Raw genomic sequence first — 14,150 nt, 5'->3', positions numbered from 1 at the left:
AAGGTCCATGGTTCGAATCCCATCACAAAGCTCGTAAATTGTATGACCATGCACATGCATGGTAGGGCTGGGACGGGTAACTCGGCCAGTCTCGGGTCCATGGGTCGGGTGGTTCCTGAATTGGACTCAGGTACCCACAGGACTACGTGATAGGATAGCTCAGTGGTTACACTACAAGTCGCTAACGTTCGCAATTTTTTCTGACAATGCACACATTCCTTTTACTTTTACATGCTTGAGTAACGATAGAGCCGAAGCCAGTCAACTTCACTGATCGTTTGATACATGTATCTAAATACTTTTTACCAGGGCTGTGTGAAACAATTCAGAATCAGACATCTTGTTCCCAACTCTTGAGACTTGCAGTGGGTACCGTAGAAATTGGGTCGGGTACCCGGATGGTAAATTTGGACTCGTCCCAGCTCTAAATTGTCCTTATGCATGGTCAGCTGATGATACAAAATTACAAAGAACTTTTCAAAGTGATTTGGGTTTTTTTTATAACGAACGTAGGTTTATCTTGCAGTTTCAGAGATCAGCTACAAATAACTGTCATGGGATCAGATGTCTTGAGAATACATTCAGTCATTAACACTCCGTTCTACCTTTCTCGAAACCATCTTCGAACCCTGAACTGTATCTGTACTCATGACACTGTTAGTCCGTTTCAATGTAGAAGTTCATTGGCAGTAATGCCTATTAACCCTGCAAGGATCTTTTCATAGAAGCCTCGATTTCAAATAAAGATGGCGGCGCCCATGAGAAGTGTGTTTTGTCAGATGTTTTTTCGCAAATGCACTAATGGTAAACAAAGTCAGTTAAAATTTACATAAATGCCCATCGGCTAATCTGGCAAGACCCCTGCATTTTAATGGTTTCAGCTTATAGCACTAATAGATGTCGAGTGCTTTTTCGATCCTAAGGTTTAGATCTATAGTTATGTTTGGTGTAGGGTAGGTTACTGCACAGGACCATGTAACTAACATTAATAACAATAAAAAAAAATCGCTAAAATATCGTAGAAGAGGCCTCGTCTGCCAGTTTGTTACTATTATTACATGGTCCTGTGGTTACTGCAACAATGCAGTTTATATATTATGGGTTTTCGGACGCGAAGAAACATTCGTTGTTTTCTCTCTAATGTGTAATCAACTGTTAAACATTTCATTCACTATTGAAAGACATCTTTCTCTTGAACATGCCATCATATTGCAGGTGAATCACAACCCTAAATCATTTGTTATTAAATTTCAGTGATCAAACAAGGGTTATTGTAGGACAGAAACATGTTAGTCATGTTGGTAGAGGGCACTGTTAATGTGCTATTTATGTCCAACTATGAAATAACAGGGAATCTGCATAAGGTGGTGTTTGAACAGTATCTGTTATTATTCATGGTTTTCCACCAGTATAACTTGTAATGAAATCATCTGTGTATCGTATGTGGTCATAAGTTGATGTATTATATCATGGCCTTGTATCACGATACAATACTGTATCACTGTACATTAATTGTTACACCACTAGCTAGTTGTGAGTTACTCTGAAGCGATCTTGTCAGCACATGTAGTACAGATATTTATCCCAGGTACTTTTTGATGTGCAGAAATGTACCCTCATCAAAATCAGAATACAGGAAGGTACTTGGTACTTAAAATGGCGGATGAGTCCATATTCCTCACACAGAAACCAGTTCATGTTGTAGTTTGGTTTGCCTTGCTGATTGTGAGATTATGTTGTGCATCACGGAATTACAGTCCATACAGCATCTCATACTGTATGCTCCTTTGTATACTGCAACTGGCAGGCATCTCATACAAGAGTATGACAGTTAAAATTCAGAAAATGAAGAAACAGAGTCATTTAGATGAATGCAATGAACAATTTAGTGCACTGTGAAATGTACTCATCCCAGAGTTACTGTTCTGGTTTCTGATTTTGGCTCGGGTATATTTCTGTATACCAAAAAGTACCTGGGGTATATATCTGTAGAACCCTTCACTGCTTCAGCATGTGTCAGAGTATGGGTCAGCTTTCTCTTCCTTTTTGACAAATGTTGCAATGTAATTTGAAGAAAAACAGGTTCTGATGACTTGGTAAAGATCACTAATCAGGCGTTTATCTAAGCCTGCTATTTGGAATTTGAAAAGTGAGCCCAGTAAATTGCAGTATTTTCATAATTTTTAAAAGCCATGATAGAATTGCAAATCAGAACTAACAATGACAGAGAGTTCAGATGAAAGTTGAAAGTTTTGCCTTTCCTCGCTGTGAAATTCATGTTCGGTTTGCCATACTGACAAAGGTCCAAAGGATTTGTGAAAATGATAATTGTGAAACATACATGACTTATGAATTTTCTTTCTCATTCTAGCCCTTCCAGCAGGCTTGACATATAGAAGGGTTGCCAGCACATCGCTACCTGGCAGTGTTCACAACAAAGATGACAGGTAAGTCTGTTTTCTGGATTGTAATTGAAACATCTAATCCTTGGGATATCTGAAAATAGGCCTACCTTTAGAATACAGTACCAGAAACTTTTCAAACACGTGATCATACCCTATGATGTAATTTGTAGTATTTTGTTGCCAGTCACACCAGCGAAATAATGCCCTGTGACGTCAAGGGTCATCGAGTGTGCATAAGCTCCTCCCAGTGATCTATCATCTCTACACGCAATGTCATTGAATACCCCCAGCGGTGTTTAGAGTCTTGAGAATTTGTTTACTAATAATAGCCTGCGGCAGCCCATTTTAGAGCAAGCGCTAGTTTACGAAAGCACTTTTATTTATTTTATTTTTTTTATTTCATTTTGTCGTAGTTCAAGTGGATAAAATGGTTATAAATGGGAACTAATATACATATATTATTTTTTCGGTTCATTAATTTTCATTATTATGCACAAGAATGCAGTTTATTAGGGATATTATATAGATTCTCTATGGTGCTGAACACATTCAAATGTCGCCAGTGTTAGGGTAGGTTACCCCAAATTCTATCCTTAGCCCTTGGATCCCCTTTATGATCAATCACCCCTTTACGATCATTAGGGTTAGGTACTCGTTTAGTGGCTATTATAGATTATATAACGGCTCCTAATATTCTTCACACAAAAACGTGGAGTAAAAAGGATGAAAAGGTTTTGTGTCGAATATTTTGGCAACTGGAAACTGTCCTGGAACATTCACACAAGCCACTTTCACCAGCTACAATTTTTCAGTACTGATTCAAAAGCGAACTCACCGTTGTGTTGTCACTAGTCATGCTTATTCCTCCATTGTTCCTTACTATTATCCACATCATCCTTACAGTGTTCCCTACCACACTTTTCTGTCACAAAAATCACCCTACGAATTATTAAATACCATATCATTTATGACTACTCGCGAGTTCGACGTCTGACGCCTGGAGCCGTTTTCAGTTCGCAGCATATCGGCTCATTCCTCACCACTCGGTATCTTGTACATTACGGAATGGGACGAGTGTGCCAAATGGCATCGGGATCATTTGTAAGTGTCCGTAGACTAAAGTCACGAGACACCATGCCTACCCGTAACCTTTGTAAGTGTTCGTCACCTATTTGACCCTTTTCGTTCAGTTCCGTAACGTCATAGGCATGACTAGGTAAATTTGCACTACGTTTAACAGTGTGGACGTAGCTCAGTCGGTTAGCTGTCGGGCTAACAATCCGAAGGTCACGGGTTCGCGTCCGACGGAATCTCACTAAAACTGGTTGCTTGTCTTGAGACGTGTGACCTACGGCAAAGATCGTCCTCACGAGAAGTTGTAGTACTGTATTCTAAAGGTGCTTGTGAGTATCATGTATTGCATATCTCCTTAATAATCAGGGGTAATCATTTTCGCACAGTTGTATGTCATGTCAGGGGTCAAGGTCATTTTCAAGGTCATAGATTGAAGAAAACATTGTATTTGGTGTATATGCTGGGTATACTTTTGGAATGTTCATGAATACTTCTCAATGATATTGAAGGTAAAATTCACATTCAAGGTTAAACACTCAGAAGAATATGCTGCAGGTCATAGAGAATACTACACTCATTCTCGTTAGATACCATTTTTACAAAACGAGTGGACTTTCTATGGTATCTGACCGAGCGAAAAGCGAGACAGAGCAAAAGCGAGAATGAGTGTGGTATTTTATTTATTACCCACATTAAATATATATTTCAGTGATAATACATAACAACTTTCGTTTGTTGACCGACCAAACTGAAACCGGTTGCAAAATCTGGTTGCGCATGAATATTGATATATGCCCAAATATGGGCATTGTTGACATGTCTATGCATACGCATAAACAACATGCCCCTGCAGTTATGTTTGCAAACAAAACAGCACCGACGCTCAAGATCCTTATGAACGAAATTCTTCAACTTAAGGTAATTCAAGGGCCATGTTGTTAGTACGAAGGACACCTTTACGAAAAGTCACATTAGCGCCGCGTTTTGGACTAACAGTCGGTCACTCGCACTGCCGGTGTCCCGTCTGTGCAATCAAAATGGTTCGGTTTCCTTGATCTATCAGCAGAATTTATATCATCGTACCATTTTGGAAGAGGGAAATCAGAGTGTTCGCCGAAGACATCATGTCAACTGTACCACCCTATACTGAAGACGTGAAAATCAACAAACTCAAGTCTGCTTGCATGTCAGTGACAGCTTCGAACGATCTAAGGGCAAGGTCACCAGCAGAATAAGAAAAGACAACCGTGATCTAGGCCTACTCACAGCGTTTTACGCTAGAGATAGGGAATTGTTCACATTTGGGATGTTTGGGGCCAGAAAATCAGAAGTCAGGCACACTTCATAGGAGCTTTCGAATGATTTTTATCAGAACTGTTCAATTTTTAGTGATATGGTAGTGCAGTCGTGTACGTTCATTCATGAACAACATCTCCCGAAACAGCGCCACAAAATACGCTTCGAAGGGGAACTGATGGCACAACCGGATCATCACAAGTTAGGCTAAATATCTGTCCAGATAGTTTAAACATACTTCATTTCACAACGCTTATCTCTTTACGTTAAATCAAATTGAAAGTTGCAAAAGTGGTCGGGTGCATCCCTCACTCTATTGATCGGTAGTCGTACATTGTAATGTATATCGCTCGATTATATAATGTTTGTAGAAGCTCTATGCATAACTTATATAGAATGCAAACTGAATCTGATGCCTGTGACTATTTTGTTTGGTTTAATAAAGTGTTTGTAAATATCTCTTGTTCTCATTAATTTCTTCAGTTCTGCCTTGTGGTTGCAAAAGGAATGACGTCTCGCAATTGTTATGAATGAAAAAAGTAGTCCCGGTGTGACAGAGGTCATGGTTATCCAATCAAAACGAATAAAACAAGGTCAACCTTGTACGACACACGTGTGACGTATGGATTTAGTATCTTACCACCTGTATCTTCACCACATGGGTAATAAAATAGAATATGGCACAGGTCTTCCTCAGGAAGTGTCAGGGTAGGGCCCAGATCGTGAAATGAGTGATTTAAGTGTGAGGTCTAGTTCACAGGGAAGGTCATTCATAAAGCATGTTTGTCATTTTGCTAAAATGCACTTTTCTGCAGGTATACCATTAGTGGTCATATACTCACTGCCAAAAGAAACGGGAATTCCATACATGTTGGTCAATAGATGAAGACTCATTTATAAGAGATATTAGGCTGGTTTGATGCACTAACGAACAACCTGGTATGCTGTGTGAACCGATGCTCATGAACGCGTCACGTGTGACGTCATTGATCCATGACTCGAGATGCACCATTTGTCTCATGCAGGATTAGTGTTAAAAGTTTGGAATTCATGTGCAGCATATCGTGATAAGAATTAAGTCATTCTGAGGTAACGTTTGACTGATTGTTAGTTTTGTCATTAATTGGTACACATTGGAAACATCTCATATTAATGTACATACTTTTCTCTATGTTTCTATGGTTCATGTTTCTTTTGATGGTGAGTATATAATTTAAATACATGTTCTTATGTATGACAAGTGATGACATGCTATAGTGAATGATATCAGTGGCCGGTCTCTGTGAGCTACTTCCAGTGAGTATCATGTGCTATTTTTACATTGTTTTGCTGATTTCCACCTGGTTTATGTGATGGATAACTCCTTGGAATATTTTGGAAATAATTTTCACATGTTGATGTCAAATTCACTCTCAAGGTCTTACACTAAAGAATGTCATATGTGGGTACATATCATCCTTAGGATGGGGTATTGGTAAGGTTTTAAGACTTTCATAAAAAAGACATTCCTAAAGTAAATATATAATAATATTGCTTACCGTATTTCCTCTATTAGACGCCCAGGCTTCTAGTTATTTCGGACAAGCCTTTGACCCGGCTTCAATTAGAGGCCCGGCTTCTATTAATACCCCCATTTCTCTATGACCACGAATGTCCCGAATCATCAGGAAATGGAAATATTTGGTGTTCGTAGATATCCATAGATATATCGACACAGCGTCTATTAGAGGCCCGGCTTCTATTTTTTGTACTGAACAATTGACCCGGCTTCTAATAGAGGCTGGTGTCTATTAGAGGCCTGGTGTCTAGTAGAGGAAATACGGTACTTGTGTACTGAACCTACCCTTTGTGACTGTACCAAATGATTGTAAGGGCAAGCAGCCATTTTGTCAACAAGCTGTAATCAAGAATGTCATTGGATGCAATTAAGGGTCAAGGTAATCAAACCTGAAGACCTTATTTAACCTTCTTATTCAGATGGTTAGACTTAGAGGCATTAGACTTTCTGTTGAAAGTTTGTACTCCATTGTGCAAGTATTTTCCCTACCTGGACGTGATGTCCTAAAACGTACAGTGCTTATGACTTTGTTAGGTGGCATCAGCCATGGGACTTTTAGTTTCCAGGTTGTGCTGCACTGGGCATAGATTTCCCCAAATGAAATTAATGTCATTAAACTGGAAGTGTTTATAATTTTGTCATTAAAATAGGTTGGTGCATAGGACTTTCTGTTTCAAAGTTGTACGGCATTTGGATTGTCTTTTTTCCAAAATATAAGTGATGTCAATATACTGGAAGTGTTTATGATTTCAATTTGAATGTCTTTAGAGGTATAGGACTTCCTGTTTTTAAGTTGCTTTCATTAGAAATGTGTATTCTTGTGATGTGATGTCATTAAACCAGTAGTGTTTATAACAGATTTTGTTTTTAAATCCAAAGGCCTGACTTGTAGTTAACCCTTATTTGACATTGATGTAACAAGGGTTTCATCCTGAAAGACTCCATGCACAATCTTGATCAGCAGAGACGGTCTGCTGGTACCATTTTGATGCAGATCTCTATCATGTTCACGAGTCACTTTTTGTACAAGCTATTCATCATGTTTATGATCACATATATTTTATGTTTAGCTGCAATATAGCTTTGAAACAAAATTCAAGTTGCCACATGGATTTTTGTTTTATTTCTTTACCACTTCAATTAAAAAAAAATTGATTTTAACAAAAGAATACCAACGCAGTACACATAGACTAGTATTCCTTTGATTTTACACCCTTTTGGGTAACTAACTACATCTTTGCCAGTGGATAGAGTGTCTCTCAGGAGAAGCAAGGTTGGTCGTTGAACTCCCTGTTACCTCAGTGAGCTGGCACTATAAACTGGCATCAGTACAGACTAGTACAAGCAGTTAGTAAGCCCATCTGACACAAACTCCTATGGAGGTGGCCTTAGATCTTTATACGGAGAGGTATAAGAGTTAGAGATCTGATTTTAATGGGATTGATTAGAAGATATCCAGGTTGGGACTTTTTCCACATGGAGCGAGTTTGTGGTTTCACCCTCTCAAAGAGTATTAATGCATGTATAATTAAAGTTGATACTTTATATTAGCATGTATCTTTACAAATCCTACATCTAATGTTGGCGCAATGTCTATGATCAAGGTCATCTTTGAGGGCATTTAGAATATGGTTGTATCTTTCTATTCTATCATTGCCAGTTGCTTTTGCACTATTCCTTGTTCAGTCCTAAATGTGATAATTATGTCGTTGTTTTTTTACATGTTAATTTCCAAGTATTTCCATAAAAACAACCACATGACAGCACATAGTAAACATTACATATTCAGATATGAATAGACATAAAGTATATCACTAATGACACTTTTAAAGGGTATGACAACTGATGGTAGTACAAGACAAATTGACATGCACATGACATGAGTATATATAAAAATTGGTGTTAATTAATGTCATATCAAATTAATGAAAACAATATATTATGTAACCTTGAGGTATATGCGAAAGAAAAAGAGGGAATTGAAATTAAACTGAGCAGTCTATCCATGTAGCAGTACTAAGGCGCCGCGATTCGCTGTGCAGATTTGCGTCCCTTGGGCAGAAACCAATGATTTAGGGTTCGAATCCTGGTTCGCGCTGATCATGCTGATTATGTTTCTAGGTTTGTCAGCGCCATACCTGTGCTTGTGGGTTTCACAGAAGTGGTAAACGTCTGAGACCTGCATCACTTGGGGCTTTCCTCCCACATTAAGATCACATGCCATGATGTAATTGGAATACTGTAAAAATCCACTCACTCACTCATGTTACAGTACAGTACAGCTGAATAATAGCAGCGACGTATAATACTGAAACTGAGCAAATATTGTTTCTCTTTGTACATTGTTGTACATATTGCAGTTCAGTGCTTTTAACAGTACATTGTCTGTTGATTGCCTTTCCCACTTGTTTGAGAACAGAAAGTAATAGTCGATAAAAAGAAAGTTAAAAACTGAAGCTTGTCTTCCCAAATAAGCTGGTGAACTATATGTAGTGGGATGCCACCTGTGTAAGAAAGCGATGTGCTCCATGTTCCAATCAGACCTACCTGGGAACACAAGACAAAACAGATGCAAAGTTACTTTACTGGGAATAAGCTTGGAAAGCATATAATCCTCCTAATGATGACATATTGTGTTCAAATCATTCAAACCTCTAACAAAAATCTTAAAAATGTTTCCCTAGGACCACAAGGGGTAGACAGCTGAAACCAGTTGTGTATGATATTAGGAGTATGTATAATTTGATTCAAGGTATCATGATCAGTGGTCACCTTCTGTACCGTAGACGATGTGTGCTGCATGATTCTGTGTTTTCCAAGTTATTTGCTTGTCTGATGCTGACTCATACTTGTCTTGTAGAAGGCCTGAAGTGAGCATGTCCCCAGACGGCAGCACTCTGCTGTGCTGGCACCCAGCAATGGAGTTCCCGTACCAACACACAAAGGTTAGACATTATGGACAATAGGGTGGGGATAGACAAGGTTCAAGTCGTGGCTCCATGTACAACGTGATGTCATCCATACGCAGTGATTGAAATAAAGCATGTCAGTCAAGGGGGTCCTGACTCAAGTGTTAAATACTAAAGACATATCATCAGGATCATGTGATTCAAATACCACATGCAGCAAACCTTAAATGTAGACCGGCTGATGGGTGATCCCAGCATATTTGTTTCATTTCGTTTCAACAACTTTTTAGACGATGGAAACTCCTTTAAATATGGCAACATAAAGTCATTTTTAGCTGAAGATGAGTCAGCATTGTACAACATTAGAGAATCAAAGACACTTAAGTACTCATGGAAATGGAAAAAGACTGTTTTGCTGGATTTAATAATCGACACAAAGCCTTACGTAGATGTAAATACAAAATAACAAAACAACTGGAAAAGTACTAGTCTGGATTTGCTAGTTTTATCTCTAACTTATATCAATACAAAATGTACTTTACAGGAGGTAATTTGTAGGCACTTTCAACATTCAAATAAAGTCCAAATTGACATGGCAGAAACAGGCTATAGGCATTATGCAAATTAGCCTGGAAAAAAGTTTTCAAAACAACAATAAAAATAACAGCTATGTTTGTGTACATAATAATAATGACATGTAATTTGTTGTTTGAGAAGGGAATTTTACTTTTACGTTCTGATATTTTGACGATGATTCACTATCCCACAAAGCCACTCACAAATCACTAACCACTGACAAATCACATGCACGTGGGTTTCAAGCACCTGATTTCACCTGTCGTCAAGCTGTCATAGGTCGTGGACATTCACCTTGATCTACTAACACCTGGTTATGCTCAGTTTCACAATAGTCTGTTTTGTTCATATTTTTACACACTTTTACGTGTAAAAAGACATAAAAACCTTTGATACGCTGTATTTGTGCCAAGGCCCAATTAGTACTAATTGAGTTGTTTGAATATTTATATATTTTGTATATTAACTGCATTTATTTAAAATCTGAGATCGTAAAAACATAATATTTCATTTCCGTTAGTACTTTATCATTTTTGTGTATTTTTGTGACCGATGATTGTGTGGCCCTCACACAGTGGTTAGCGTGTGTTTTACTCATTGTGTTATGAAATAGATTTCATAATGTTTGATAAGCTGCTGTTCTGATATTGAATGCATCGAAGTGTAGGCTTTGAATGCATCGAAGTGTAGGCTATCAATAGATCAATGTTTTGAAATGAAAGTTTTTTTTGTGTGAAGTGGCATGTTAGTTTTGAGGTATTGAATGGAATTAGATACCTGATCTTAATCTTATTTTGACCTGTCAGAATGAAGGCTTCTACACTGTCATGGTAGAATTATCTTTCAAACTGGTTTATAATACTATACCCCGCCCAAATAGGGCGGGGGTATTTTGTTAAACCACGGAATTCCATCTGTCCACGTCTTTCTGTCTGTCCTTCCAAGGACATATTTTTAATGACCTATAACTTGAAAAATACCCAATGGATTTTCTAACTTGGTGAACACTTTATATACTTATAGGAGAGGTAAAGTGCAAAGTTTCATTTCGGTATTTGAATTTTCTGAACAAAAACAGCCCTTTCTTTTCATTTTTTACTTAAACATTGGTGCAACTTATAACTTGAAAACTACAGCATGGATTCTTTTCAAATTTAGGGAAGAGTTGTCATACTAATTGAAGAGGTGAAGTGCGAAGTGTAATTTTGATATGTGTATTTTCTAAACAAGAAATAGGATTTTTTTCATATTTTGAACTTAGAATACTTTTTACTTCAACATTTGTGCAGCCTATAACTTAAAAACTACTGCATGGATTCTTTCCAATTGGGTGTACAGTTTCTATTAACTAATAGGAGAGGTGCAGTGTAATGTTTGATTTTGATAAGTGGATTTTCTGAGAAAATATTGCTATTTTCATGTTTCATGAAATCTGTTGAAGTTGCGGTTAGTAGTGAGTAGTATTTTCATGTATCTTTACAACTCCTTCTACATCTAATGTTGGTGGTATGTCTGTCAAAGGTCAAGGTCACGTTTGAGGTTATTGGGAAACATGGTTGTATCATTTATTGCCAGTTACTAGGGCTGGGAGATGTCCAAATTTACTACCCAAATTACCCGTGCTAGCCCTACCAGGTGCTGTAGCATTTATACAGACTTGAGTAATTGTTGGATCTTTCAAAGTTGTTTGCATAAGAACTAAACCCATGTTCTTCACTAGAAATATTCAAGCACGTGATTACCTGAAACTGAGGGTCAAGGTCATAACACTGTAAGGGCACATATAACTTCTTTTTTTTTATCCCCCCGGCATATAATGCGGGAGGATATAGCGATCAACCAGTCTGTCTGTCCGTCCGTCCGCCCGTAATCATTTCCTTTTCTTGGGCAGAATTCCAAAACCATTCAGTGTATTTGATCGAAACTTGGCAAAGCTATCAGGCACATACTGAAGTGGTGCCTTTTGATATTTTGGGATTTTTCTCATTTTTATTTTTTTTTTAAATTTTTATTGAATGAAGTTGGACATAGACTCTATTGGGGATGGGGTTCGTTTCCGGGGCAGAATTTGAAAACCATTCAGTGTATTTGATCGAAACTTGGCAAAGCTATCAGGCACATACTGAAGTGGTGCCTTTTGATATTTGGGGATTTTTCTTATTTTTATTTTTTTAAATTTTTATGGAAAGAAGTTGGACATAGACTCAATTGGGGATGGGGTTCGTTTCCGGGGCAGAATTCGAAAACCATTCAGTGTATTTGATCAAAACTTGGCAAAGCTATCAGGCACATACTGAAGTGGTGCCTTTTAATTTATTTTTTTTTACAAATTTTTATTTTTTACAATTTTTATGGAAAGAAGTTGGACCTAGACTCCATTGGGGAATGGGTTCGTTTCCGGGCCAGAATTCGAAAACCATTCAGTGGGTAAACAATGTATGCTTCTTAAGGAACATTCAACTGTTGACTCATTACATAGAGAATTGCACATTTACTAGTGGTTACTTTACAGACAGCTGATGGGGGGATATGTCATCTTTCTGATGACTCTTGTTATGTAGGCAAGAGGCACGAGACTTTCTGTTTTGAGGTTGTCTATCATTAGACTTGTGTTTTCCCAACCTGGAAGTAATATCATTAAACTAGAAGTACTTACTGTAGGGTAGCTGGACAAAAAAATGATTATCATGATTATAGGTAGATATTGGTGAGGTCGGCTGTCATCTTATTTGGTAAAGATCAAGTGGTTTGAGACACAAGTTTCAAGAAAAGTTCAGGATGGGCCTGCTCTGATTTTGCATGTTATGCTAACATCTTTCTAGTTGTCCATATTTCTTGTTGTGTAACAACTGTCAATCACAGAAAGTGTTTTACTGGCGTACTACATCATCAAGTATACAATAACAAGATGATACACAATGACGCATATCTCTGGTAGAACGAACAAAAACTAATACAGCACACAGTTTGGGTGCACCTGGGTTCAGTGTTACCATAATTATTTATTTATCTATTTCAATCTTTCTTTTCCAGCCTATTCCAAGGAAAATTGAAGAATTAGCAGAGGTAGGTTATCATGATAATCATACAGGTTAGATTTCATTCCTGGCATGATCACATATGTATAATACTCAGGTTTTGGGAGTATTTTAGAATCACAGAAAATGTCACTTGATAACTATAGTTCAATGTTGAAAGGAAGGTCAATGACGTACCCTTGATCTAACCGATTTGAATGCTTTTCTTTTTCAAGTCATTTTGACATCCTGGTCTGTCTGTCTGTCTGTCTGTCTGTAGTTCTTGAGCTGTTTATGATTAAGTTGTTGCCCATGTGCAGGGGGAGTCGGTGCTGAAGGTGCAGTATCTCATGTCAGAGAAACTGAAACATCGAGAGGATGGGCCAACAGACAAAGAGCTAGCAAACATATTCTTCACATCCAAACATCGGTGGTATCCACAGTGAGTTTTCCTACTTTTTATATAAGCATTTATTCAGCGAAAGGAACACGACAAACATGTCACTTTCACCAAGTCAAATATCCTGCTAGTCATACCATTTGTTTGGGACATACCAAATGGGAATGAACTGATACTCTCTTGGTGTTGATCTCTTAACAATTAAAATGATGTAGTTTCATGTTTTACTGAATATTGACAGATCTTAGTGTACAGCTTGGCTGGTACATGACCTACCCCAGGATGGGTCTTGTACCGTCAGCAAGAGACTCACGAGGAATTATTGTCATTGTGCCATTTTGTATATCTCTAAAAGTGTATCTATCAACTGAGCTTCTTTGATCATTTCCCCAAAGTGTTCTTGTGCATCTATGTGTAACTCAGTTGTCACTGGGCAGATGTAGGGGATGTGTATAAAATGGAGATAGTGTGGCTGTGTTCAGTTCATGTATGGTGCCTCCTTATGTTTACAGGCCACAGAAGAAGTACAGGAAAGTTCGAACTCCAAAAGACAGGGACAGGATTTAGTATCTGCTTATGAATGACTGTGAATGAGACATGTGACTGTGCTGTGTTAATCAAGTATTGAATACTCTGGTGGCTGGTGTTGGAGGCCTCTAGGTTTGGAGGAGTCTGATTGTCTCCAGTGCTGATGCCTCCAACCTGATAGTTTCATTTAGTGTATCAACAAAACTAACATAGAATTGTACATACAGATGAGTAGGAATAAAATATTAACCATTTTCTTGTCCATCATGTTCTTTGGCTGTGCCATGAAAAGTTTCTTCATAATTGATAAACTGAAGACAATCTACGTTGTCAGCAATCACAAGGATACTTGTTTCAGGGGCGTTAACTCCTGATCTGACCTGCACA

At 38.0% G+C, this 14,150-nt stretch overlaps 2 protein-coding genes across 3 annotated transcripts in view; one reads left to right on the top strand and one right to left on the bottom strand.

Annotated features, from left to right (window-relative positions):
• The window catches only part of LOC139445815 (acylamino-acid-releasing enzyme-like), a 35,556-nt gene extending 34,883 nt beyond the window's left edge, over positions 1-673 (bottom strand). The window contains exon 1 of one of the 2 annotated variants that reach the window (XM_071227042.1): positions 606-673. In XM_071227042.1, coding sequence (XP_071083143.1) covers positions 606-650 — 45 coding nt within the window. In that variant the 5' untranslated portion in view covers positions 651-673. The other variant, XM_071227043.1, reaches the window with a different exon arrangement.
• A 63-nt stretch (positions 674-736) lies between these two features.
• On the top strand, positions 737-14,008 carry LOC139445793 (large ribosomal subunit protein mL42-like). The gene is made up of 6 exons (XM_071227016.1): positions 737-804; positions 2,372-2,447; positions 9,194-9,278; positions 12,852-12,884; positions 13,156-13,277; positions 13,748-14,008. Exons 1-6 carry the CDS (start codon positions 747-749, stop codon positions 13,800-13,802), a joined length of 429 nt encoding a protein of 142 aa, XP_071083117.1. The 5' UTR covers positions 737-746; the 3' UTR covers positions 13,803-14,008.
• The last annotated feature ends 142 nt before the right edge of the window (positions 14,009-14,150 follow it).

This window comes from Haliotis cracherodii, unplaced genomic scaffold (genome assembly GCF_022045235.1).
Source record: "Haliotis cracherodii isolate W230 unplaced genomic scaffold, xgHalCrac1.p SCAF_6, whole genome shotgun sequence".
Lineage (NCBI taxonomy): Eukaryota > Metazoa > Mollusca > Gastropoda > Lepetellida > Haliotidae > Haliotis > Haliotis cracherodii.
Note: the sequence above shows the minus strand (reverse complement) of the source record. Positions and strands in the feature narration are given on the sequence as shown.